This window comes from Dryas octopetala, chromosome 9 (genome assembly GCF_963921425.1).
Source record: "Dryas octopetala chromosome 9, drDryOcto1.1, whole genome shotgun sequence".
NCBI classification, from domain to species: domain Eukaryota; kingdom Viridiplantae; phylum Streptophyta; class Magnoliopsida; order Rosales; family Rosaceae; genus Dryas; species Dryas octopetala.
In genome coordinates, this window is record NC_141374.1 from 12,934,287 (window position 1) to 12,962,196 (window position 27,910).

The following is a 27,910-nucleotide window of genomic DNA, read 5'->3' on the forward strand; positions in this document are numbered from 1 at the left end:
GGTGATAGTGGAAGTGGGATTATGAATTGAAACTCTGTGTTCATAGTGTATCTATATTTCATACCCATCGTTGTGCGGGAAAAGAAGTTGCCTGATTTCCGTACAAAAATTATGCAAAGAATTTCTACAGAACACCTTGTAAAAAATATTCATGCCGAAAAAGAAAAAAAAAAAAAAAAAGAGGGACCTATTATGAGAGAATTTACTAACAAGGCTTCAATGAGGTGTACCTTATGGGATATTCTCTTACAATGAAATACACTTCATGTGTTGTAGGTCTCATCTCATTGTAAAAGAATGCCCCATAGAGCATGTCTTATGGAAGACTCTCTTGTACTAGCATGATATTCCACTAAAGTTTTTGATATAAACATCCTATGACATACAAATATCTTTTAAAAAAAAGATATAAAAACAGTACAAATGGGTTAATAGTGATTTATACTTTAGTAGAAGAAAAGTAAACTCATATATATCTTAAAAGGTTAAAAAAAGGAAATTATAAAAGAGAGTAACAAAATTATATAATTTTGTAGTAAGAGAAAAAGAAATTTGAATTATTGGTTCATATTACACACAAATAAAACTTTGGGTTAAATACAAAAATGGTCCACAAACTTTACAGTAAATCTCAATTTAGTCCATTAATTATAAAAAGTGTCAGTTTGGTCCACGAACTTTTCAAGTTGCATCAAAGCAGTACAAACGTTAACTTCTATCGAAAAATTTAACGAAAAGTGATCACGTGCACAGCAAGTGACCACATTTTCAGAGATATTTCAGTTCGTTCATCACATTTTTATGTGACCAATTCTGTTAATTTTTGGATGAAAGTTAGCGTTTGTATTGTTTTGGTACAAATTGAAAAGTTTGTGGACCAAATTGACATTTTTTATAATTAGTGAACCAAATTGAGATTTACTATAAAATTCGTGGACCATTTTTGTATTTAATCCTAAAACTTTTATGGAACGAGTAATGTATTTATTGCCTTTTATTTCTCTCATTACACGACCAACTATAAAAGAGACAGACATAGACACATAGGCATGTAATAAAACTATAAAAGGGATAGATATAGATACATAGATATACAAAAATGCTCTAAAACTAACTGGTTAGTAAGTTAATACAAAGCTAACCACCCTGTTGGGCTCACTGCACAACGTAATCTCAAAATCCGAACCGTTTATTTTTTAGGCCCTACTTTAAAGACCATTTTTATAAAAAATCTCCAAAATCGAAAGTCATTTAGCCATTTGATTATGATAACAACTATTTCTATGCTTTTATCGAAAATACTGATCGTCTATTTATTTGATCTCAATTAGATGATTACATGATTTTCGATTTAGTTGATTTTTTGCAATGATGATCTTTGAAGTAGGGCCTAAATAATTGATGGTTCGGATTATGAGATTAGTTATGTGGTGGGCCCAAAAGCATGGTTAGCTTCGTATTAACTTGCTAACTGGTTAGCTTTAGAGCACTTCTCCATAGATATACAGATAGTAAGTTTTTCTAGTTCAGCGCAAGAAATGAGTTTTTGACCAATAAGATAATGAAACGTGGCAGGCTTACTATGTGCCAGATCGCATTGGAATGAAGCACCTTTCCTTGACAGTATCAAAGTCTCACAGATTCGCAGACACAGAGGCACACGGAGAGCTTCCCCAATTAAGCAAAAGCAAAATTGATCATAGATTCCTCTTCTGCGTAAGAACAGAAAAGAGGAAAAATGGAAGCAGAAACGGAACAGAGAATCTCCAAAACGGTGCGTAGGATCCTGGAAGAATCGGACATGGACGAGGTGACGGAGTACAAGATTCGAAAGCAGGCCTCGCAGGAGCTCGAGCTCGACCTCTCTAAACCCCCCTACAAGGCCTTCGTCAAAGAGGTCGTGCAGTCCTTCCTCGAACAACAACAACAACAACAACAGCAACAGCAACAACAAGAAGACGACAAGAATGATGAGGGCACCCAGGACCGGGAGTACGATGACGAGGGCGATCTCGTCATTTGCAGGGTCAGTGTCTCACTATCTCTTCACTCTGTTTGGTTCCTGAGAAAAGAAAACAAAAACGTCAGGGGAAAAGAAATGTATTTTTTTGTTATTGGGTTGTTGTTTTGGCTTAAGCTAAAATGAAATATGTTTTATTTTGTCTACATGGTTTATTGTTTTTTGGGTTTTTTCAATTTTTGGGTTTTGGTTATGGTACAGCTCTCAGGGAAGAGAAAGGTGACAGTTCAAGAATTTAGAGGGAAGCCATTGGTGTCCATAAGGGAGTTCTTTAAGAAAGATGGCAAAGAGCTTCCTACTTCCAAAGGTACACTCTACTTGTTCCCATCATAACAGCTTCTGATGGTATGTGACAATTTAGCATTGTATGTATATATGTCAGACAAGGATTTAAGTTTGCAGCTGATGCGCACTTTGGATAGTAAGTAGAAAAATGGATTAATAAAGTTGTTTCTAAGCACCCATATATCTTGTGCAACTTCTGGTTATAGAGCTCAATTACAACTCATTTGTCTGGATTTGTTAATGGCTGATGCTATCTATCACTGTCCTATAATATTAAGTACCATAGGAGTGTCAGAAGCTTTTGTTCAATTTTTACATTTGTTGCTGCAAAACGCTTGCATTGCTGGGCTGTAGTTTGCAATTTCTGATTCATGAATTGCAGCATATTTAGAGAAGGAATAATTTCTAGAATGTTGGCCAAAAAAAAAAAAATAATAATTTCTAGAATGGATACTGATGTTGTGAAAAAAAGCTCTTCTGATTTCTTTCTCACTTAGTCTCCTTTGTGCTCTATTTGATTGTTGAGCAATTCTGTGGAAAGAAATGTGAATGTGTTATACATAAGTCTCTCATTCCCACATTGTTTACACATCCCAATGATCCAATCTAAGTTATGGGTCAGCTTTTATCTTGGCAGTAAAGGGTTGTTGAGGGAATATGAAGAAAGGAGGCTGAGTACCAGACTAGTCATAGTAAACTACCAATGTGCAATCTTTTTCTTTTTTTGTTGTATTGTTGTTAAGGGTCAATGATGGTGGTAACTGTAGTAGTGATGTTCTGTCATTTCTTCCTTCTATTAGTTCCTTCCTTACGCCTTAATCCTTTATTGTCTTTTATATATCCGGTAATCCTTTGTTCCATGGTTGAATCAAAGATTGCTTGTTTCTAGTTTATGGAGATATTTTGCTTAAATTTTTGTCAACAGGAATAAGCTTGACAGAGGAGCAATGGTCAACCTTCAAAAAGAATGTACCTGCTATAGAGAAAGCCATTGAGAAGATGGAGTCACAGATTATGTGAGAATATCATCTGAAAGCTTAAAAATGTTTATCCCTTTTAACCTCCATTACCTTGTTGGTTGTAATGAAGTGACCTGGCTATGACTATTGGGCTTCGATTGGTCTCTTGATGGCAGAATATTTTGTTTAAACTTGGAACTGCTATGATGTTTCTAATTAGCCCTTAATATTACGAATCAACCTGTGGTGTTCTTTGTTATCTGTCTACTAAAATTTCATAGTTCATCCCCTGAGGCCCTGAATTGATTACCCCAGCTGATATGGATGATTGAAAAATGTTATTGAATTGGTGATGTGTGCATGTGGTCAGCTCCCTTTACAACTATCATAGATCAGCTAAACCTTCCATGTTTTAACCATTCATGCACTGCCAACAAGAAGGAAAAAGCAGTACAACACAGCTATTCATGGACAGCAATAGATGTCATACTAAGTTTTAGAAGGAAACAAATAACAGAGAACAAATATCATACATCTTTGGAGAGCATAACAATGCAAACTATGGATGATCCTTTATCCTTAGTTTTGATCTTCATCTTGAGGGTTTTTCTTTCTTCTCTTTTTGGGATGTATGTAGAATGCTTCCGCAACCATGTTCAAGCCTTATGCCTTAATATTTTGATATGGCAGAATAGTCATTATCTTTGTAACTGCAACTTTCTTTACTTACCTTCAAGTGAAATTTAATTTTATGATTTGTATGCATTCTTTATAGCTGAACTTTAGCTCTTTTTTCCTTTTAACCACTTGGGATAATAAAAAAAAACATGTGCAAGTATCAGATATTATCAGTTCAACTGTACCCAAATGTTTAAGACACAAAAAAGAGAAATAAATATTCTATTATCCAGCTAAAGTGAGTATTAAAAGATGGACATTTGTTACTGATTTTCACAATCAAATTTCAACACATTTTCACCAACGTTGTTCGAATTTTTATTTGTTCTTTTAAACGATCAAGCCAGTGTTTATGCCCAAACAAGAAAAACTAAGAGTGACACACCAACTTTGGCTTTCATCATATGTACAAAGATACTAAAACATAGTTCATCACTAATCTAACATAAAAGGAACCAAATTGATTCGCCTAAGTATGCTTTAGCCCTCTACAAACATTGGTTTGCACTCAAGAAGTCTCAAACCATGGGACAGAGAAACATGATGTTTCATGTCACCACCACACACCACCTAGTAACCATGCTTTATTACCATCCCATTCTCAGTGGGAACCTTAAACAAGTTGGAGAAGACAGGCTTCCAATTCCAACCCCCTCCTCCTCCCCAAAGGCTCTTTGTCTGCCGCGGTGTACTTGCTGCCGAGCCGGCGGTTGCAGCCACCATCCTCACTGTCTCAATCAGTGCCCCTGTGTTGCCTTGTTCAGAAAGTATCTCCTCTAATTGCTTAGTGTCAATCACCAGCTTCACTCTCCAAACCCCGTCTCCAGCCCATGGCAGGGCTTCCAGAGCTGACCCATTTGCCAAATTCTCAACAAAATCTGATGCTGCTGCAGCACCAGATGGCCTCTTAACATCCTCATCTTCTTCATTTTCACTCATCCACTCTGCAGCCTCCAAGTTTCCAATGACCCCCATGTCCTGCATTTGCTCTGCCCTTAGGGGAAGAAGGTAGTATTGGCCACTGATTAGGGTCTCTTGGTGAGGCAGTGGTAATGAGGACTGGCCCTGCTTGAAAATGCCATGACCTGGGTACTCAGTGAGAATTTCAGCAGCTAGTTTAGGGCCTTTGAACTGTAGAACACCCCCAGAATCTGTGAAGACCCTGATGGAATTGGGACACTCCCCAGAGGTTCCTTTGAGAGAGCTGCAATTCCCCATTTGTGAAATTTTCCACTTTGGTGTCACAATTGCAGTAGTGTCATATTTAAGAGGGGGGAAGGAATCTCGGGAAACACAATGGGGTTGTGTCAGAAGAGACACATAAGCTATGTTGTTTGTTTTTTTAAATATGTAAACGGGTGCATGTGAAATTTTGGACCGTTGGGACAATTATTTTATCCCAAGTTGAGTTGATCCCAGCCTCCCAGGCAAAGGAATAGAATAAGAGGTAGATTTGGTGAGTTAAAATAATAGTAGGAAACGACAGGTAGAAGAAGAAGAGCAATTCAAATTTGAGCGCCAGGGGGTTTGTATTTATCTGCGTTAGGTACTTAGGTGTTTGATATTCCATGCTAAGAATATAGGCATCTGCTAGCTCTCCAACTTCAAAAACATGTTCAATGTATCTGTGTATCACGGATTGAACTTACATCTACAGCACCTGCTTCAGCATAATATGTGGAGACTAGTCATGTCACCTCACCAAACGGATGGAAATTTTGCTTTACATCTTCACATGGAAAATGAGGGACCTATATATCATTTAGCAAAAAGTCTTCACTGGGCAGTCCGGATTGTACCAATTTTGCGCCCATCTACTCAAGTAGGGGCGGAACATGAAGTTGGCTAGCATTATCATTTAGCTGTAGTAACGAGAATGTGAAATGTGTTGTACTACATCGGAGAAAATTATAGTTTTGTATAAGTGTTTATACGGGTATTCAATCTCCTCTTATTGTCAATTAATTTTCGAATAGAATTATTGTTAGCAACGTCAAAAAAGTATAAAACCCAATTCCATTCAATCTTATTTAATAAATTTTCTATTGACAAAAAAGAATACAAAACCAAAGAGCATCATAGCAGATGTTGAAATGAGCTAGTATTGAAATATTAACATATGGTTATTTTTAGGGTGAATATTTATGAATCAGCGATGGAAATATAGAGAACAAGAATTGTTGTATCGTCCTGTACGTATGAGCCAAGTATATGAAGCCACACCATAATGAAATCAATCCCTTGAACTTCAAGCTTGGCCAAAAATATGTTGCTCTTAGTACACCACTACATGACACTCGAGGAATTTCGAGGCTACTCTAAAGCTTAAAAATATCCCAGCCACAATATTTCTAAGATAACAATCACATGCACCCAATAAGACAATAACCATACTTATTCCCCCGTGGCAGAAATCTGCAGGTCCACCTGGTTTATCCAAACACCACAACACCACCACTCAAATTCAAAGCCACACATAACATAACATTCTCTCCCTTAAAACCCACACACATAAAACATACGTACTAGTACTACTCCAAACTCATTTCACAAAATGGGGTGTGCCTCATCCAAACGAATAGAGGCAGCCGTTGATTACCGCCCGGCACCAGCGAGCTTCACGGTCTTCGACATCAACGCCATCCGAGAGCCGTGGCTCATGCTCGACAATACGACGCCGTTGCAGGAGCACCATGATGAAAAGCCTCCCCAAGTGCCCGCCCAAATCCTCCACAAGCTCAACTTGTTCGAGGCCGAAGCAACAGCTGCCCCTCCTCACTCGTGGGACGAGGTCAGTAAGGCCCTGGAGGACCTCAAGCCCAGCCCACAACAGCCTCCCCTCCACGTAAGCCCGGCCCATAACGAGCCTCGGGCCCAGAATAGTCCACGGAAGCCACGTAAGAGCGTATCTTTCCACACTGTCGAAGAGCTGGACGCCAAGCTGACTCCGAAGCCAGCCGAGTTGAAAAAAAGCGAGTCCATGCGGTCCGAGTCACGAGTCGAATTACCACCACTGGAGGCCCAGGCCCAGTCAACAGTGGGCTACATTAAGCCCGTCAAGGAAAACATATTCATAATGAGAGACAGGTTGGAGAGAGAGCGTGAAGGCAAGGTGGCGAGTTTCGATAGGATAATAAGCAAGCGGGACCCATTAAGTGACTACCCGGAAAAGTGTCCACCTGGCGGTACTGACTCGGTTGTGGTCTACACGACGTCGTTGAGGGGCATACGACGAACTTTCGAGGACTGCTGCAAAGTGAAGTCCGTGTTGGATGGGCACATGCTGGTGTACGACGAGCGTGACGTGGCGCTGCACGGGGAGTTCTTGACGGAGCTGAAGGGGCTGGTGGGGGAGGGATTGGGTGTGCCGCGGGTGTTTGTTAAGGGGAGGTATGTTGGGGGAGTGGAGGAGGTGGTGGAGCTGAACGAGTCGGGCGGGTTGGGGCGCATGGTGAAGTGGGCACGTGTGGAGAGACGGCTCGGGTGGCAAGCGTGCGAGGGGTGCGGTGGGGCCAGGTTCGTGCCGTGCTTGGAGTGTGGCGGGAGTTGTAAGGTGGTGAGTGGAGATAAGAAGGAGAGGTGCCCCAAGTGTAATGAAAATGGGTTGGTGCACTGCGCGGCTTGTTGGGCTTTGACGTGATTTTGGTGGGTCCGGGTTTGGGTTGGCGTGTAAACGGGTTGGGTGGGCTATCCCTCATCTGGGTTTGCAAATGCTGGTGCCGTGTATTATAGGCTATAGCTTCACTGATTTTATGGGTATTTTTTTTTTTTTCATTTTCTTTTTGTTAAATAGTGTTTTAAGTTCTGATTGGTGTTAAGGAATACGGTGTCGTTTTGGTTTGTAAATTGTCTTGCAAAAAAGAGAAACAAGAAGGTGATATGCAAAGGAAGTTGGAAAAAACATATAAAAAGGCTATATAGCCCCTTAACATTGCAACGAAATCTCAATTCACCCCTTTTCGTTTTAATTGTATCAATTTATCACCTAATAATATATTACGTGTTCCAATGTGCCCCTTCGACTCAATTCTGTCAAAATCTCCGTTAATTTTGATGACGTGGCAAGGCATATTAATTATTTCGCCACTTAGACCATATATAAGTTGTCATGTGTACAAAAAAAATAAAAAAAAATAATATTTTTAAAAACCAAACTAAAATAAAATTTTAAAATTAAAAAAAACCCTCCCTCCCTCCCCACCCAGCCCACTCCACCCAACCCAACCTCGACTTACCTCCCTTCCTCTCTCCCTCCCTCCCTCTCTCCCTCCCTCCCAGACTTGGGTTTGCACTGTGAAGCTGTGCGTGGCATGGAGGTCGCAGAGGATGGGGAGGGAGACAACAACACCTTACTTGGCATGGAGGTCTTAGAGGACAAGCTCGATGCCGGTGTTGCTCCATGTAGAGAGAGAAAAAGAGTGAGAGAGAGAGAATGAAAGAAAGAAAGATGCGGCTGGGAGGCTGGTTTGGGCGTTGTCGACCCGGTGGCCAGAGATTAGGAGGGAGGTGAGTGGGTTGGGTGGTGGACGCAGGGGAGGGAGAGGAGGAGGGTGAAGGGTTTGGGGTAGGGGTGGACAATAACCGTTCCAACCCGACCAACTTGACCACATTGGGTTGGATTAGGTAGGGCTGGGTAGGTTTGACCGAAAAACCGAGACCGTACCCGAAACCGGTCCAACCGATACGGAGAATAACCGTACCGAAGAGGAACCGTACCGAGATATCGGTTTGCCAACCGAACCGGTATGTTCGATTCCGGTTTCGGTTCTCAGATCCTGAAACCGTCGGTTTACCGAACCGACCGAGTATATATAACATTTAATTTCAATATGACATTTTTATACATTTCTATACCCTAAAATACATTTCTATAATACATTTATATACATTTCTATAATTTATATAAAAAATATATAATTTATAAACCCTAAACCCTTTATATACCCTAAACCCTATAATTAATAATTTATATATTTTTTAATTTATATAATATATTTCTATATAAAAACTAATTAAAAATACCCTAAACTAATATTATACCATATTCTAAACAATTGATACCATATAACTATAAACTAAATACTAAACCCTATATCCTATATTCCTATTCCTATATCTCATACCCTAAACTCTATTGTGTATTTTAAAATTTTTAAATCTTATACCTTATAAGCTTATTATATCCTATACTAATATACCATATACCCTATAGGACTATAATTGATAATAATTTAATAATTTATAGTTAGTATATAACTAATAACTATAGTCTATATAAATGTTTAGTATGGTATAATATGATAATAGGCTATAACTAATAACTATAGTACGTCTATATAAATGTTTAGGGTATAGAAATGTATTATATAAAATATGTTTTATATAAATTATAAAACATATGTAATACAAAGTAAAAACTCCAAACTCCAAACCCCAAAGTCTAAACCCTAAACCCCAAACCAAATCCCAAAATACCTTAATGTCTAAATTTTTAATAAATTTAGGGTATTTTAGGTATAAAAATATATTTTAAGGTATAAAAATGTATTATATAAAATATATTATATATAAATTATAAAACATATGTAATAAAAAGTAAAAAGTCCAAATCCCAAAATATCCTAATGTCTAAATTACTAAAATACTAATTTTTTTATTTTGTCTTTCTTCCCTTATTATTATTATCTTTTTCGGTACAATGGGGGCAAAGCCCAAAAGAAAGAAAAAGCTACCTAAGCAATCACTAATCTAGGCCTAGCTAATCCAGCCTGATCAGCTCTAAGCATAGAGCTGAAACAAAAAGCTTTGTTCCCCCCATTATTTTTTATTCTTATCTAAAACCAAAAAGGTTTGTCCTCCACCCCCCACCTTTTCTCTGCGCGTGCGTACTGCCAGTGCCCAGTGCCTCCCTTTTATTTTCTTCATCTTTTTCATTCTCTGAAACAACTTTCCTCTCACTCTCTCTCTCTCTGCGTGCGACCTGCCCGGCCAGGATTCACTGTCGCCGGCCACCCCCCAGCAATCCAAGGCTACTGGTCGACTCCCCAAGCCGGCGCGAACACAACCCAGTCGCCACCCAGCTCGGCCGGCCTCCCCACACGATGGAATCACAGCTCCAAGCCGCACCTTCCTCGCCGGATTTCTTCAAATTCCGGCAGTATTTTCCGTCGACCCAAGTATCAAAGTTTATCCTCTCTTCATTCTCTATCTGATTATATAAATGGATTGGGTTGTTGTTGCTTAAAACTGAAACCCTCTGTGTCGCTGCCTTCTCGCCGCCCACTCGCCGCACCATGCCGGTCAAGACCCATACCGAGCTGAGCCGACCGAGAATGCCGGTCCAACCGAGTGCCGGTTTACCGACATTTCGGTACCGGTCTCGGTAACCAAAGTGGCCAATCGGGGGTCCGGTCGGTACACGGTTTGGGGTTCTCGGTTCGGTAACCGTACCGAACCCACCCCTAGGATTAGGTTGGTTTCTATCCCACATTTTAGAGGAATCGGTGCACAAACCGACTACCCGACCTTAAATGGGTTAGTATGCGGGTTGATCTTTCAAATACCCATTCCAACCGACCCGACCCGACCTGACATCCTTCTAATTGTTCTAAATTTATAATTTATATATTATAGTATACTAGTATATTAAATTATTAGTATATATAGTATACTAGTATAAAAACCAAACCCCAAAACACTTATATATATGTTTACATTTCCATAAACTAATTAATAACCAATATAGGTTTATATATGAAACATTTATATATAGGTTTGTATCCTTACCACACTGAATATTCACTTAAGTCAGTGAATCACAAAGAAATATATTCAATTAGTCTAATATATTAGATATGTATAAATATATTTATTGTAAGAATAAGATAACCAAACATTGGCAGTCTGGTGGATAATGTGATGTCTTCTTTTCTTAGTGGTCTTGTGTTCGAACCTTCCAGCTAGTTTCCTCATTTTTCAGGTATTTTACAAACCGTCCAACCCGCCCAACCCGACTCGACCATATCAGTTTGGTTTGGTTTGGTTTCTATCTTTCAATTGGATTGGTTTGGTTTGCCAAAATGTGAACCTGTAGGTATCGGTTAGGTCTGCAATTTGGGCCCAAACCCGACCCAACCCTACCCGTGTCCACCCCTAGTTTAGGGGCGGGGAAGAGGGAAAGAGGGGGGAGGAAGACAACTGACAACTGGCTTTTTTTTTTTATGTTTCTTTTTTTCTTTTTTCAATTCAATTATTTCTTTTTATATTTTATACAATTTTTACATATTTTATTTTTTAATTATTTTTATGTCTACGTGGCAAGGGGTGTGTCCCACTTTTGCATCTATGTAGCAAAAATAGGATGTTGAGAGGTCCAGGCGAGTTAATTAATACAACTAAAATGAGAGGGGGTGAATTGAGATTTCATTACAATGAAAGGGGCAAAAGTAGTATATAGCCAGCCTATGAAAATATAAAATATAAAATAGGGCCCAACCGGGTTCGAACCGGTGACCTCTTGATCTGCAGTCAAATGCTCTACCACTGAGCTATGGACCCCTGTTGTGTTTTATAAAACAATTTATTAATATTAATAGCAATGACACATACACTTGATAGACTTATTTGGCATGCCACGTGTGTGACTCTGAAAAAAAGATTGTGATTTGTGACTGGTGCGACTAATTGAGCATCTGCTCCAACAATCCGTGACAAAAATATTTTACCCTTTCTTTTTTCTGGCTTAAAACAATCTGTGAAAAAGAATGGGCAGTCGTAATAATTAATTAAGCGGTGACGTATAATGCTCCTGAATGATTCTTGTGAACCAATCAACATAAAGAAGAGAGAGGTTCAAGCCCACCATTTTAGACTGAAGTATATCGACTATCAAACAACATAAAAATAGCCAGTCATCCCATCGTGCTACCTACGACTGTGAGTCTGTGTACACACATATGGGAGTCAATTTTTTATTTTCATTGCTTTTTATTTTGTTTTTGGGTACAGAGGGGGAGTTGATATTAAGATGCTTGAAGGGGTCAGAAAAAATGTTCCCATATTCTGAACTTGCAGTTGCTTTCGTTATTGAATAAAGAAAAGTAGATAATATGTAGAAGAAGATGGGGCAACAACACCAAGACTTGGTGCTGCAGATGGTCTAGCTACTACCCCTTAAGGTTGATAACGTTTTCTTTTCTCATCAAACAATATTGGAGGAGGATTCAAAACCAAACCAAGGGATTAGAGGTTAACCCACCACCTTTTAACTTTTTCTTCTTCCTCCTTTTGCCATGCCAACCATGCATCACAACTGGGTTATCAATTTCTTAGGTGTGCCAATCTATCTCTCTCATTTCACATCCATGTGCCAGTTATATCACTAAGCAACAATATACATGAAATTCATTGACAACATTTTGTGCATTTGGGATGCTATCCCAATTCTGTGTTGTCTAGCAACTATTTTTTACTATTATCTTATTAGTCAATGAAACTCTCACATTAGAAATTAGATTAATACCACAATTTGATGCTCAGATTATTACACTTGTATCAATTTGATTCTTAAACTTCTAATTTAAAAAATTTAGTCTCAAAATTTTTTCAATTTTACCAATTAAGATTGTTAAGTCAATTTACACACTTCTCGTCTAAAGATCCGTTTGCATAAAATCATGTATTAATCACATACCCTCCTTTTTTAGGACAAAATAATCACTCTAAACTATATCATAACTCCACACATATTTCAACCTTAGACATGTTCATGTAATTTCAATCTAAATTGATTGAATAACTTTAATTTACAAAATTAAAAAAATTTAGGAATTAAAATTTTCAAATTAAAAATCTGAAAACTAAACTGATACAAATATAATAATCTAAAGACCAAATTGACATTAATCCCTTAGAGAGGGATCATACTCTGCAAGAACTTCGCAAATATTTTTTTTATAACTTATACATCTCATAAATAAATTGTTCCCTTCTTATCATATGTGTACTTGCTTATACTGTTATACATAACATCATACATTGAATTTTTCACCGCCCTCATGATATTCTTTCTCAAACTCTCTAAATTTTCCCAACAACGTATATGATATATCATATGTGTACTTGCTTATACTGTTATACATAACATCATACATTGAATTTTTCACCGCCCTCATGATATTCTTTCTCAAACTCTCTAAATTTTCCCAACATATATATATATATATATATATATTGATTCCCAAACAACTCTATTTTCACTATTCTCTTTCTTCACTAGTTTTGTATTTGTATCTGTACTCCTCTATATTCCCTGCAGTTCAAGGGTTTTGGTCTGCAAATATATCCAACAGAGAGAGTGCCTGCAAAATCCAGAAACATGCATTAGAAACTTAGGACTAGATTATATAATCCAAGGACAAAAAATGTGCCTAGTTAGTACTGAGCTTTGAGCTTTGGTTATGAAACATTACCTCGGGCACACTGAGTTCAAGGCGGAATTTAGGGCCATCATAGTGGTGAAGAATTGGCCTGAAGGAGTCCTCTTCCAGTGGTTCACAAACTTTCCTGGTAAAAACTCGTACCTGTTTGATTAAAAAGAGTGGTGAGCAAATGAAACATAGAGCAAAACAGTGAATCTTATTGCAATTCTAGAAAAATCCCACTACTTCAGTCATGTAAGTAGAAATTAATTACAAACCTGAGCTGGGAAACGTGACTCGCCAGGACATTTCTTGTCCTCCCAAGCCGTAGGATCAAAGTTGGTCCCTCCAAAGCTCGCAGCCTAAACATACAAGAAAAAGATTTTTTTTGTTAACTATTGGTATTGGATTTGGTACACAACACAAAACTAAGAACTTGGTATTTTTCCAAATTAAGAATCATAGATTTCCCACAACAAGTTTGGCCAAGAAAAAGTTGGCAAAGTAAAGATCAAGTCAAAAGTCGTGTATATAAATACAAACCTCAAAAATTCCATGGAGTTGGTGGGTGGAGTAGTTGTAGAGGAAAAGGGGCAACCCCGGAGTTATGGCTCTAACTGAGTCACGGTAACGTGGAGGCAAACCTGCAAACATTGATGCACAAAACATATGATTTAGTGTTTGGTTGGAGAGAAAATCCAGTAGAAAATTAAATTCATACATACCCTCAATTTTAAAGGAATTTATAAAAAAGGACGCATACCAAAAAGCTGCCTCTTGAGGTTCTCTTGCATGGTATCATTGTTGCAGACAAAGATGTAACCACCAATGGTTTCATTTCTAGGCAGAGACTCAGATGGTGGGAGTGTCTTGAACCTTTTATCCACAGCACCTTTACTGTCCTTGTTATTGTCATCACCACCTTTCTTCTTGTTGCTATTGTTGTTGTTGTTGTTCTTCTTCCCAATTTTGCTAACAATTCCATGATCATCCTCAGCCTTGTTCTTGTAGGGCTTGAGATTCACCATATTGTTGTTGATGTTGTGGTTCACAGGCTTGGAATAAATCCCCTTGTTGAAACCGCCATTGATGCCAACACTGTTCTGAGACCCAGCACCATAAACTGGTCCAACAGAACCCGACCCAAGTTTCCAACCATCATTGAAAGCATTAAAGTCTGAAGCTTTTGGCTTGAAAGTGTTCCACCTATCATTGAACCCATTCAATTCAGAAGCTTTAGGCTTGAAACTGTTCCAGCCTTCGTTGGTCGTCGACCCATTAGAGACAGACCCTTTTGGCTTCAGATCGTCGACCCACCCATCATTGAACCCATTGAAATCGGACCCTTTTGGGGTCAAATTGATCAGAGAATTATTGACTTCACCACCAACTTTTATATCGAAGTTCCTTCTTGCATCAGACCTTTTGCTCCCATACGAGTTGCTCCATATCGAATCGTTGATTGAGAGGTTTGCAAGGTTTGAGGTCTGAACCCGAAGCTGATCGCTGAATTGCCAAAATGACTGGTTGTTGTTGTTGTTATTCTCCATTTTCTATCAAAACTCGGTCAGTACACTACAAAACTCGATCTGGGTACTTGAAAAATCTCAACTTTATGCACTGTATGTGAAGGTTAGAAAACAGAGCACCAAGAACAGAGAGAGACAGAGAGAGAGAAGAAAAACAGGGGAAGTGAGAAAATGTGAGAGAGGAAGTGGGTGGAGAAGAGATTGTTAAATAAAGGATTGTTTACTATTCAGATTATGAATGAGGAAATTTCTAGGAAAGGAACAAAAGGGTCAATAGATTGCGTGTGGAATCGTCAAAGGGAGATAAACCTACCAAAATTTTATTACTTTTAATTTGGGATGGAAATAAATCAATAATCACCAAAACAACGATTAAGTTAATTAAAAAGTTTCTGTGATTATGAAGTTTGAGGTGGGGTGATGACAGCAAAACGCGTTGTTACGTTGATGAGAGGTGAAGTGGCAGATTCAGAGGAAGAGAGAGAGAGACAGACAGAGACAGAGAGTGAGAGTGTTTGAGTGGGAGAGTTTTTTTTTTTTTTTTGGTCATGAGAGAGTTTGGACAGCGAGATATGGGGTGTTTGATTTGGTGACACTTCTAGAAGGTCTTGGAGGTTCGGTGAGTTCACACAGTCCACACACTGACTGTGAACCTTTTTTTTTTTTTGGCTTAGGAGCTAAGACTTGAAAAAAAAAAGGGAGGGACAAGACGCGTAATAGGTGAGTGTGTGACTTGGCCATGACTCATGAGGGTTACACGTCCGAATGAAGTTTCCACATGTGGAGGGTTTGGAGCTTAATTTTGATGTCCCAATTTTACCCCCACTGCCTATTCTATAATTACACTATCTTCATACTCGATGTTGTTGAACCAATCTTACATTTACATTAGAGTTAAATGAAAAATTCAAACGCATGGCAAAAAAAAGAAACGAAAATTTCAAACACATGGTCAAAAAAAAAAATTCAAACATACCTTAAATGCGCATTTATTAATTTAAGAAAAATTTTACGAGACACTCTCTTATCACATACACGGCCTCAAAGATGTAAACATAGAAAATATATAAAATATCATATTAAAAGAAAAAAATATATATATATTCAATCATCTACAATTTACCTGTGTTATATAAATTATGATGGTTTGGAAGACTTAAATGTGCATATGTTGCAAATGAAAGATATGCAAAGTTTGATATGGTTGTCTTAGTAAATGCCACATATCATTCATACGTAACAAACGCACATGAAAGACATGGGCAAAGGTCCTCCCTTGATATTATATCATGATTAACAGAATGGAGCAAAATTGATATAACGCGCAAAATTGAAAAAATTAAAATGATAAAGTGCAAGTTGTAAGACCCTCAAAACCTTATGGATGTAAATTATAATTTGCTCATAATTAAAACTTGAATGCATAAACCACAACAACGGAACAGTCACATACATAATGGGAAATAAAAATAAAATCAAATACAAAACAAGAAAATGAAAAAACAGAGCCAAGCTTAAATTTCAAAATTAAACAATATACAAAACTTGAAGCAGAAATACACAAATTACTCAAAGAGAACAAAAATCAAAGATGAAACCCTAAGAAAATTAATAAAAGTAATTCAGAAGCAACATAAATCCAAACAAATTCAAAATCGCAGTATATGAACAAAAAAAATTTAGATCAAATTCAAGGTCAAGATCAAGATCACCAAACCAACACCAAAACCCCAATCTGACAATCTTCTCCACACAAACACCAAAAGCCCAATCACCAGCGCAATCAAAGTCATCGCGATCAAGACCACTGTGTTTGTCATCGAGCCGTTGAACGAAACCTCCAACGCCAACTCCAGCATCCGCACCAAATATGTCTCTCTCTTAGTTCCGTGTAATAACCTAATTTTAAAGATCAAATTATTTTGGTGTTTAACAAAAATGTTTATGTTTATAATTATATATTTATTAATAATGTCTTTTTATTTCTTTTAATTATATTATATGTTTTTATTTAATTACATTTTATTTATATTTATAATATATATTAAAAAAAAATAAGGAAGCTGCTAGACTTACCTCCGGCAACTTCATGAGTTGTGTGTGAGTGGTTTAAGTTAATAGAGGTGCTAGGAGGTGGGTGTAGTCGGTGGTATTGAGGTATGTGTTTAGTGTGTTAAGGTGGGTTTAACAAATAGGAAGGCAGCAACTTGTGGTTTGAACAAACTGGAAACAGAGAGAAGAAGAGAAAACCAAGCGAGAAGAAGAAAGAAAGAGAAGAGAAGATAAAGAAAAGAGAAAGGAAAAACAGGGGAAGAGAGAGAGCTTGAGAGAAAACTGGAACGTGAAGGAGAGAACCTGAGTTGAAAATGTAATGTTGAACTTCATTTTTGGGTGTACTTAGTAATTTTTGGGGTTTATGAGTTTCAATACTTTGGTTGTGTTTCCTTCGATTTGAGTTAAAGAACAAGTTATATTTCATCAATTAGTAGTCATAGAAACTGTTTTGAAGTGTTAGAATCGAAGAGGATTGAAGTTGGAGGAAGTCTGGAAAATCTGGAAATTTTCTAGAAAATTGGCAGATTTCTAGAAGTTTGAGGCCCATTATCTGGAGTTTTACCTGTCCATTTTGAGTGATCTTTGTATGGTTGTAAAGAGGTGCTGCAGAGCTTTAAATTGAGTATAAGTTTGCTCAATTTGATGGTGTTTTGATAGGTCAAATGTTAGGGCGAAGTTGAGAAAAAATAATGAATTTCTTGAAAAGTTGCAGAATTTTGGAGAAGATGATGCATAGTAACCTCCAGCCACCCCTACTCGCACCACCGGCGCGGGGCAGCGAGTGCGGCAGCTTTTGGTGGCTCTGGTCGCCGGGGAGAGGTCCCTTCCTACAGTATTTTCGATTATGAGTTCAATGGTGGCCTCCGTTTTGAGATCTGAGACCCTTAACTTAGCGTTTGCACTACACACACTAGAATTAGAGAGTGAGCGACTTTTGTTCTTTATTTAATTGTCTTTTGTTTATTTTCTTGTACGGAATTAGGCTTGGAGGACGACTGGGAGGTACAAGACAATTTTTAGCGGCGAATTAAGAACAAGTTCAAGGTAGGGGGATCTGGGAACCTTTGATTGCAAACTTGATCATATTAAATCTTTGTTGAAAAATATTATATGTGTGCTAATACGTGAATTATATGAATTATCTAAATGACTTGTAATACGTGAATTATATGAATTATCTAAATGACTTGAGCATGATATGAATTAGTTAATTATATATATTAAATAGTAATGCATTACCTGAATGAGCATTTATTTGAATGTGAAGCATGATTCATTGAGAATGGAGGTTACGGTGGTGAGAATGTATTGGGAGTTAAATTTACATTTCGTAGTGTGTGCAGGGAGAAAAGCCCATTCAGCTACGGTTGATAAAATGATCTAAACCCCAAGGCGCATTGGAACCTTCGGTTGCGAACGAAATTACGATATCTTGCACTTCAGTTGCGATTGAAGTAAATATAAATTGCAATTTACTTTTTAAGAGATTAATAAGGAAGTGCAGCATAACATTCATGCATCAATAGTATTACTATATATATATATTATTTGTTATATGTTGTGTGTTTTTATTAAGTTTCAGTTTAATCAATTTTTCCTGAAAAGGGTTAGATGTCCCTATTGAGCCGTTGGTTAAACCTCACCCCCTAATAGACTTTGCAAGTACCGTAGCGAGAGATAGTGCGAAGTCGACCGGGAGTAATTAAGGTGATTAGGCATGAACCAAGTCGGAGTTGGTTTTGATTTTTAAATTGAGAAGGATGTAATGTACAAAAGTACGACTTGTTTTGTAAATTAAGCTTGAATCTAGTTGTGGCACAATATTAGTATGAAGTTTATCTCCATTTATTTTGTTTTCCATTGTCACATTATGGTTATAAAAGTTAATTCTATAATTAGAGTGTGACTCATACCATAATCCATGATTAGTTCTTAATTTCAGATTGGGGCGTGACACTCCGTGAATTGAATAGCTTGGTGTGGAGCTACAAAGCTAGGGAGCTATAGAGCTCTCTCTCTCTCTCTCTCTCTCTCTCTCTCTCTCTCTCTCTCTCTCTCTTTCTCTCTCTCTCTCTTTGGGATTCGATAGTTCTATGGCAGTGAGGGAGGTTGGTGAACAAGATTGAGAATTGATACGAAACCAAACCCAATATACGGGCCAAGGGAAAAACTGGAAAACAACAATATAAATTGGTAGCTTAAATGAAAAATTATAGGGCCTTATTGATTTCCTAAAAACTTATTAAGATTTGATATTTAATTCTAATTTTCTATTTTAAATCACTATTATGCATTGTAATATGGTCTCACTTAATGAACAATATTATTAATTAACAATTTGATAACATAAAATCACACAGCAGACCTATATGCATAGCTCACCAATTTTAAATTGTCTTCATGATGGTACAACTCTTTTCCTCAACCAAAAAAATGTTGTGGAGTAAGCACTAGTAAAGAGTTGGTACTCGATTGAATGATTTAATAATATTATTATTAAAAGTTAATTACATTTATATATTTCAATTATATTCAATTTTTTAATTTAATACTTCAATTTCAAAAAATTAAATTAGAGTAACTTAACTACGATATCTCGTCACCTAGTACCTCCTTTAACCTCGCCATCAGTTGAGCTGTAAACTGCTGACGTTCCAAAATCATAAAATCACATACAGCAGACCTACTATGCATAGCCCACCAATTTTAAATTGTCTTGATGATGGTACAATTCTTTTCGATCCTCAACCAACCAAATGGCAATTGCTGTGGAGTGGGTACTTGGTAAGTGGCCAAAACAAGAAAGTTGGTACTTGGTAGAATTATTTAACAAACAAAAAGTCCGGATCTGGATAAGTCCGGCCCTGTGAATTCAAGTCGGTCAACGAAAAAAAATATTTGCAAAAGAAAACACAAAATGGCTTCGCCCGGGTTCGAACCGGAGACCTTCAGTGTGTTAGACTGACGTGATAACCAACTACACCACGAAACCGTTGATGTTAAGCGTCCTACAAATGATATATCATATCAACGACCAGTGAAAGTAGTAGAGGGCTAAGACTACAGCGGGACTTCGACAGTTGGACGTTAGAATTTGTTTTGTTTGTTAATACTTAATAGTTGGACGTTGGATGGTAAACAAATTTCAATTCGTTCTTTAAAAAAAAAAATTGTTTAAAGACAGGAAGGCTTGTATCAATCTTATGGAAGATTATGAGTTGAAATCTTAATCTTCAATGAACTTGAAAAAAAAAAAAAAAAAAACATGTATTGCATTTACTTGTTACATAATTAACTGTGAAGTATAACTAACTGTGAAACAAAGCAGTGAAGCAAAACAATGGCGTTTGGTAAAATTTCATGTAAAAGTGTTGTGAATATTTATAATGACGGACATATTGTGGTTGAAAGTGTTTTTTACTCATTTGTTTGGTAATAAAAAAGTGTTTTTCACTTGTTTTTTTTTTTTTGTACAAATTAATATTAACATTCATTTTGCCAAAAAAAAAAAATTCAATAAAGAATTATGCCTATTTTTTATTATAAATTATCAATATATATTTTTGACAACATAACTATATAATATTATACTGCCCAAAAACTATAACTAACATTTGACATCATTTTCAATTTAAGATAAGAAATAAAAATATTGGAAATAATAACAACTACATATTAAAACGTCTAAATGGATGCACGAGTTAAACTTGTAGTAATGTTATTTCTCAGTTGCTCCATTTTTTGTGCTCCAGAATCATGAGTAATATGATAATCCTCAATCTGATATACCTCATCACTTAGGATCTCATTTGGGTCATCCTCACTTTCACGTACTAAAATGTATTTAAAAGTTGGCATGCCTTTGTATGTAGTTATGAAGTGTCATAGTTGCAATGACAATTTTAACTTGCTTTGTGAACGAGTAATTGGACATGTCCCTTAAAATCTTTTATTTTTTTTTTCCATACTCCAAAGTACGCTCAATGACACTCCTAAGGGAAGAGTGTGAGTGGTTAAATATCTCTCTAGAACCTCTTGGTTGGGTACCCCTGCGGAAATCTGGAAGATGATATCGTTCACCTTTATATGGTCCCAAAGACCTATTCATTTATGGATACCCAGCATCTGCGAGATAATATTTACTTGTCAAATACATTATATATTTAATTATATTATAATTTAAAAGTATACAATTGAAAGTTCAACATTACTGCACAAATTTTAGTTATTATCATTTGGAGATTTAGGAAAGTTTAAAGCATCATTTTGTAAAACCGACATGAGTACTCTTGTATCATGTGTAATGTCTTCCCAACCTGTACATGCAAATATGAACTGCATGTCAAAATTACATGCAGTCATTATGTTTTGAGTCAGTATCCACTTTATGCCAATGTATGGTACTTGATCTTGAGTAGGTATCGAGGCATGTACATGTATGCCATCAAAAGCACCAAACAATCCTACAAATAATGTAAAGATAACATTCTCAATACATGTAACTTAATTAACATAAAAAGAAAAATCATAAAGTATTAGATCAAATTATTACCTTAATTATTATCTAGGATCTCTCAATATTTCTTTTGGGGTAGCGTTAAACTCATCTTCCAAAGGTTTGATGATATCTATCGCCATAAGACATACACTATCAAATAAGACACTAAAATATCTACTCATAGTCTCACCAGAATGTTGAAAGCGTTCTTGAATTAACCTATTTCCTACACCATGTCGTAGAGTGTGCAAAAACATTACCAACGTACATCTCAGTAGTACTCATTTTCCTTGAACCTTTCAACCCCTAATGAGTTTGCAAATTAGTACACAATTTAAAAAACACATCTTTATTCATTCTAAACATATCATGACACCGACATTCATTCACATCCAATAGCTGCCTCAACCATATATTTCCTATTTGGGAATAAACCATACAAGGAACTTTATTTTAAGAAAATAACTTGCAAATTTAAGATATTTTTATCGTCAATCCATATTTTCATCATGAACAATAGGAACCAAAAAAAAACTAAACATATAATACTAATCAAGTTCCAACCATATACTAATATCCAAATAATAGTACGTCAAACAAATTGTAACAATCCAAGTTCCAAACATATACTAATATCTAAATAAAAATCAAACAAACTGTAATCATCCAAGTTTCAAACAACATAATATAAATAAGTTTCATAATTAAAAAAAAATACATGTATTGCATTTACACTTCAAATTTTTTAAGAAAAACATACATCCACATGTTGTTTCTATAACATGTGTTACGTCTAGTAGATCATGGAATTAGTACATGACCAATGAATATGAGACATCATTTGTATACAACTGGTGTATATAAATTTGTAGCTAAAATGTTAAAGAGTTCTTTATCAATAAGTCAAACATTATAATTTTTTTAGGTCATAAACCCAAACATCTAATCTTTTTATTTTGAAAGCCATAAAAAATATTTTAAGCTACAATGTAAGAAAAAATCAAGCATGGAACATTCAATACTAATTAAACTTAAACATATCAAAGTAAGGTGTTCAAACGAGTGACACATTTATCACTTTTTTTTAAAAAAAATTAAAATCTTTTATAATTATTTTTTTCAAACTCAACCATAAAGCATTGTAACTTCTAAGTAGGATCTTTGAGCTAAGTGTGTATTTGAACACCTAAATAAAGTGTTTGGATGACTAATACATTATTTTTTTATTTTCGTCAAAATCTCTAGGATCTTAATTAATTCTAACACATCACTTCAAACTCTTCTAAAAAAAAAACACACATCACTTCAATCACGTAAAATCTTACACATATTGAAGTAAAATATAAATTAGTAAAAATTACATAATTTAACAAAGTGCAACTCTTTAGTTAAATTAACTTTCGACTTTTTTTTAGAGCTTAGGGCTTATGGTGTAGTCTTTAAGATTTAGGGCTAAAGCCCAAAAACCCTAAATATGAAGTCATAAAACCTAAACTCTAAAAGCTTAAACCTTAAAATAATACTACATCATTCAAAAAAGTGTAACAAAAGTTACATATTACATTAGAACGAAATACAGTGTAACTCTATGAGAGTTATATACAGCTTCAGGAAAAAACTTTTAGTTTTAAGCCACTTCGTGTGGTTTAAAAATAAATAGATCTTTTACATAGATTTATGAATAAAACCTGCAAATTTTTGTGGTTCTTAACTAATTTACCTATAAATTGCATGTTTAGTCTTTATGGTTTCACCATTCTTTCAATGCTACTTATGTCGTTGTAACAATTATTATAATAGAAAATTAGGATTAAATACCAAATATCAATAGTTTTTCAGTAAAGCAGCAAGACACTAATTTTTTTTAGTTTAGGTACTAACCTAGAGTAAAATATTTTGCATTAGGTCACAAATGAGTTTGTTATACAGTTGTGACTGTCGAACAGTTACAGTTGTGACTGTTTAAAATTTATAAAACATCAAAATTTTTAAGAGTTTCATACTTTTGATTTAGGTTTGGAGGATGAAGTACGTCTTATAACCCAAAGACTAAATATTAAAGTTTAAGTCTTGCAAATATTAAAAAAAAAAACAACAAATCAATAAAAAAGTTATGACTGTTAGACAGTCACTGCTCGATATAATCATGTTTTTTAAAGTTGGTACCTAAACTGAAATTTAATACCTAAACTGAAATGGCATAAATGTTTTGGTAGTTGAAATGAAAAAACATTACAATTTGGTACCTAAAGTCAATGGACCTTTATTATAATTATACAATTGTGGCTAATGTTCATTACAATTCAAAGATAAAGTTTAATTTGTCCAATAAACTTTTTAGAGAAAGTCTTACATCGAGAATGTATGGCCTTATATAATGGTTATAAGGGTCTTCGGCTTCTCTTTCCATTTCTAATTAAATTTGAGTTCGATGCCTAAATTTTTTTAAGGGTGCTTTAATTAAAAATCCAGAATGATAAAGAAATTTAACTTAAACCCGAGCTAGCCCAAAAATTAAGTAAAAGTTCAAAACGTTCTTGCCGAGCGCTCGGTGGTTCTTCCATAGTTGCAGATGCAACACGCATCTGCAACCTAACATGCATCTGAAAGCAAGCTGCATTCTCAACCTCATATGCATCTGCAAGCTGCATCTGAAACCTAAACCTTGCATCTACAACCTAAAATATGTTATCTGCAACTTAAAAGATACATATGTAACTTAAAACAAGTATTTGCAATCTAAAAAGATGCATCTACAACCTAAAAGTGTGCAGATGCAAATGCAGGGTGCATCTGCATCCGCCGAGCGCACGCGAAATAGATTAGGCTTTTAATTTTTTATTTGGCTGTGTTTCAACTTAAAAATCTTTCAAAAACTGGGTTTGCGAGTAATTTATTATTTTCTTTGAAAATAGTATCAAAGCAGTTTATGTAAACACTACTAAGTGAAATGAAGCCATGCATATGACCTCCATTACTTAAACGTGTAATACATCTGCCTAACTTTTTATGTACATTGAAGGAGAATTGACGAATGCGCATATAGAAGGAAAATTGACGAATGTGCATGGCAGGCAACATTCTGGCACCAAACACACATTGTAATAAACTGCCGCAAGAACAGGTAATTAAGCATTGAAGAGCAGACATCCAGAGGCAAAATTCTCATTGAATAATTGAATGAAAGTGGTTGTTGTTGGTAGTTTAGCGGCTAAAAATGAAATCAGGCTATATATTTTTGCTATCTGTGGCCCGAAGCTATAGATAGGTGGCGGACTCTCAAACCCATTTCAAAGCAAAAGGCAAACAGAACCCTCTCTTTGTTTGCTCCTGCTTCTCTTCACTAACCACCCAAACCCTTCCCACTTTAATTCCTCTGAATCTATTAATTAAAGCCCTTTTCCCGTTTTAGAAGGAGGCTATAGAGATAGAAAGAGGAAGAGAATAATATGGCAGGCATTGCTGGTCCTTGTTCTTCTGTGGTGCTGTTTAGAGCAAGAGAAGCAGAAAGCAATGGAGCTTTTCTGGGACAGTATGATGGGCTTAGGCCAGTGGAGAGCATGCATATGCCTTTAGCTGGTACTAAGTCACGTGGGTTTGTTCAAACTTCAGGTAAATTGAATTCTATAATTTAGTCAATTTCGTTTTCATTCTGTTTTTATAATGGATATGGATTATGATTCATGAGCTAAGTGGAGGGAGAGATTAAAAGGACATTCATGGTATTGTTTATAAGTACTTTGGTGGGTGTGTTAATTGGATTCAATTTGTGCCACTCTTCCTATATATAGTGTGTGAAGTTTGAACAGCATAGTTGGATATTAATTAGTTTTGTCTATACCAAGTTCTCATAATTAAATTGGTGAGTTAATCCATCTTTCTGGTAATTATAGACCTTTTCTCTTTCATGGCTTTGCATGGTTGTTTACTACGAATCTGAATCATTGATCAAGTAAATTTTTGTTTGAATGTGTGGTCTGGCGATTAGAGAACTTCCCTTTATTTACTCATTCAGTGAATTCAAATTAATTGTCATCTTTGCTTTGTGGGGGCATTTATATTTTGTTAAGGATAAAAGAAGTGAGTTTTCTGAATTGGGTGTCCAGTTCTAATTTTGATTTTCCATTCTCAGAAACAAAATGCAAAACAATCAAGGCCATGGCATCTCCAACTGTTTCTGCTCCCAAACGAGAAAAAGATCCCAAGAAACGAACTGTAATAACAGGAATGGGTCTAGTCTCAGTTTTAGGGAATGACGTTGATGCATACTACAACAGACTCCTGGAGGGAGAGAGTGGGATCACTCTAATAGACAGATTTGATGCTTCAGACTTCCCAGTTCGATTCGCGGGACAGATACGTGATTTCTCTGCTGAAGACTACATTGATGGGAAGAATGATCGCCGCCTTGATGATTCCTGTAGATATACTTTGGTTGCTGGCAAAAGGGCCCTTGAAGATGCCAACCTTGGACCTCAAGTTCTTCAAACTGTCGGTCACATTCTCTTTGCTGCAAATTGCATTTCTGGGTTTTCGCCCATTATATATTAATCCATTGCTTGTATGTTTAACAGATGGACAAAACAAAGATTGGAGTGTTGGTTGGGACAGGCATTGGAGGCCTATCATCTTTCACTGATGGAGTGGAAGCCCTTATTCTAAGGGGATATAGAAAGATTAGTCCTTTTTTCATTCCTCACTCCATTACTAATATGGGATCAGCTTTGTTAGCAATAGAAACTGGCTTTATGGGACCCACTTACTGCATCTCTACTGCTTGTGCCACTGCAAACTACTGCTTTTATGCAGCTGCAAATCACATTAGAAGAGGTGATGCTGATATTATGGTAGTTGGTGGGACTGAGGCCCCAGTCTTGGCTACTGGTATTGGTGGGTTTGTTGCTTGCCGTGCTTTGTCTCAGAGAAATGATGAACCCCAGAGAGCTTCTAGACCATGGGACAAGGATCGTGATGGTTTCGTTTTGGGAGAAGGCTCTGGTGTACTGGTAATTGAAAAACCATATATCATTCTTCTGCAGTGTGACTTTATGACTTTATGTCCCAACATGTGAATACATTGCATCTGATATATATCTTGGCTTTTTGTTGAATGCTTTTTATTCATTGAGGATAGATTATGGAGAGCTTGGAGAGCGCATTGAATAGAGGAGCAAATATAATTGCAGAGTACTTAGGAGGTGCCATAACTTGTGATGCTTATCACATGACAGATCCAAGGGCAGATGGTCTTGGAGTATCAACTTGCATAACCAAGAGTTTAGAAGATGCTGGAGTTTCCCCTCAAGAGGTAAATACCATTTGTTGATCTCCTAAACTAGGGAAGCCTATATGTCTATGGCCATTTTTCTAGATTTTGCTTTAATGGTTAAATTTATAATTTACAGGTGAACTATGTGAATGCTCATGCAACATCCACACTAGCAGGGGATTTGGCTGAGATAAATGCAATCAAAAAGGTCTTCAAGGACACATCTGAGATAAAGATAAATGGGACCAAGGCAAGACACCTAAATCCCATGCCATTTACATATTTACTCTTACTAAAGGAATTATTTCAGTTAAATATTATCTACCATGGAATGGAATATAGACTTATTTGCATACATAAAACTACCTGCGTTTCTTCCTTGCAAGGGAAAAAACACCCTGTATATCTGTTTGAAAATTACAGTATGCACACTAATTTTTCCACTTAAAAACTGGCAAGAACATTTTTCACATGAAACAGTGCATTGTAATTATATTGTTCTTTCTTTCTTTCTTGTTTCAGTCAATGATTGGACATGGTCTCGGGGCTGCTGGTGGATTGGAAGCCATAGCAACCATCAAAGCAATCAACACTGGCTGGCTTCATCCAACAATTAACCAAGATGTATTGCACCAAAACCTTCACTTTCCCATACCTTTCCTTCATTTAGTTCATTTCAAATTTTTCCATTGGTATTCTAACTCAAGTTTTTATAATGCTTTTGGCTCATAGAACTTGGAGCCTGCTGTTACAATTGACACTGTCCCGAACGTGAAGAAGAAACATGAAGTCAATGTTGGTATGTGTTTTCACTCTCTCATTAAAATGCCAAAATGCATTAGAGAAGGCATAAATTTGTGAATTTCCTTGCATTCCAATATCCATATTTGACTAGTCAAGATTTTCCACTTGCAGCTATCTCAAACTCATTTGGCTTTGGTGGGCACAATGGCGTGGTTGTCTTTGCCCCTTACACTCCCTAAATAACATTCAAGCCAAACAATAAAGCATTATTTTCCACTAATCTTTCTCTAATTGGAACCATTCCTTGGGATGTTTCATTTCTCTGAAGCATACAATCAAGTGCACTGTGAGGAGTCCTCAAGCCCAAGTAGGCCCTTTTCACCATGATTAGTTTTTTTTTTTTTTTCATTGAATAAAACATGAAAGTCCACTTCTTTGTGTGGCTCTTAGTCAG

General features: G+C 36.4%; 6 protein-coding genes and 2 non-coding genes across 8 annotated transcripts; 3 read left to right on the forward strand and 5 right to left on the reverse strand.

The window, feature by feature from the left end:
* The first annotated feature begins 1,652 nt into the window (after window positions 1-1,652).
* LOC147274285 (RNA polymerase II transcriptional coactivator KELP-like) lies at window positions 1,653-3,549 on the forward strand. The gene is made up of 3 exons (XM_086227351.1): window positions 1,653-2,026; window positions 2,222-2,327; window positions 3,231-3,549. Exons 1-3 carry the CDS (start codon window positions 1,739-1,741, stop codon window positions 3,323-3,325), a joined length of 489 nt encoding a protein of 162 aa, XP_086083477.1. The 5' UTR covers window positions 1,653-1,738; the 3' UTR covers window positions 3,326-3,549.
* Window positions 3,550-4,512: 963 nt separating this feature from the next.
* Window positions 4,513-5,160, reverse strand: LOC147274286 (uncharacterized). Its single transcript, XM_086228323.1, has one exon. It carries the CDS (start codon window positions 5,158-5,160, stop codon window positions 4,513-4,515), a length of 648 nt encoding a protein of 215 aa, XP_086084449.1.
* Window positions 5,161-6,438: 1,278 nt separating this feature from the next.
* On the forward strand, window positions 6,439-7,884 carry LOC147274287 (Glutaredoxin family protein). The gene has a single exon (XM_086257234.1). It carries the CDS (start codon window positions 6,497-6,499, stop codon window positions 7,580-7,582), a length of 1,086 nt encoding a protein of 361 aa, XP_086113360.1. The 5' UTR covers window positions 6,439-6,496; the 3' UTR covers window positions 7,583-7,884.
* A 3,543-nt stretch (window positions 7,885-11,427) lies between these two features.
* TRNAC-GCA (transfer RNA cysteine (anticodon GCA)) lies at window positions 11,428-11,499 on the reverse strand. Its single transcript has one exon. It is a non-coding gene; the product is annotated as a tRNA-Cys (tRNA).
* A 1,255-nt stretch (window positions 11,500-12,754) lies between these two features.
* Window positions 12,755-15,079, reverse strand: LOC147274289 (DCD (Development and Cell Death) domain protein). Its single transcript, XM_086227528.1, has 5 exons — window positions 14,125-15,079; window positions 13,905-14,005; window positions 13,640-13,723; window positions 13,413-13,523; window positions 12,755-13,301 (listed from the first exon to the last, which is right to left on the reverse strand). The coding sequence occupies exons 1-5, from the start codon at window positions 14,909-14,911 to the stop codon at window positions 13,260-13,262; spliced, it is 1,125 nt and encodes a 374-aa protein (XP_086083654.1). The 5' UTR covers window positions 14,912-15,079; the 3' UTR covers window positions 12,755-13,259.
* A 4,784-nt stretch (window positions 15,080-19,863) lies between these two features.
* On the reverse strand, window positions 19,864-19,937 carry TRNAV-AAC (transfer RNA valine (anticodon AAC)). The gene has a single exon. It is a non-coding gene; the product is annotated as a tRNA-Val (tRNA).
* A 692-nt stretch (window positions 19,938-20,629) lies between these two features.
* Window positions 20,630-21,881, reverse strand: LOC147274291 (nuclease). The gene is given in 5 exon segments (XM_086228324.1): window positions 20,630-20,805; window positions 20,924-21,063; window positions 21,177-21,425; window positions 21,507-21,709; window positions 21,711-21,881. Coding segments are annotated over 5 exon segments (939 nt in total).
* Window positions 21,882-24,877: 2,996 nt separating this feature from the next.
* Window positions 24,878-27,910, forward strand: LOC147274292 (3-oxoacyl-[acyl-carrier-protein] synthase I, chloroplastic-like). Its single transcript, XM_086257006.1, has 8 exons — window positions 24,878-25,055; window positions 25,576-25,934; window positions 26,018-26,449; window positions 26,578-26,751; window positions 26,849-26,962; window positions 27,235-27,336; window positions 27,445-27,511; window positions 27,628-27,910. Exons 1-8 carry the CDS (start codon window positions 24,893-24,895, stop codon window positions 27,693-27,695), a joined length of 1,479 nt encoding a protein of 492 aa, XP_086113132.1. The 5' UTR covers window positions 24,878-24,892; the 3' UTR covers window positions 27,696-27,910.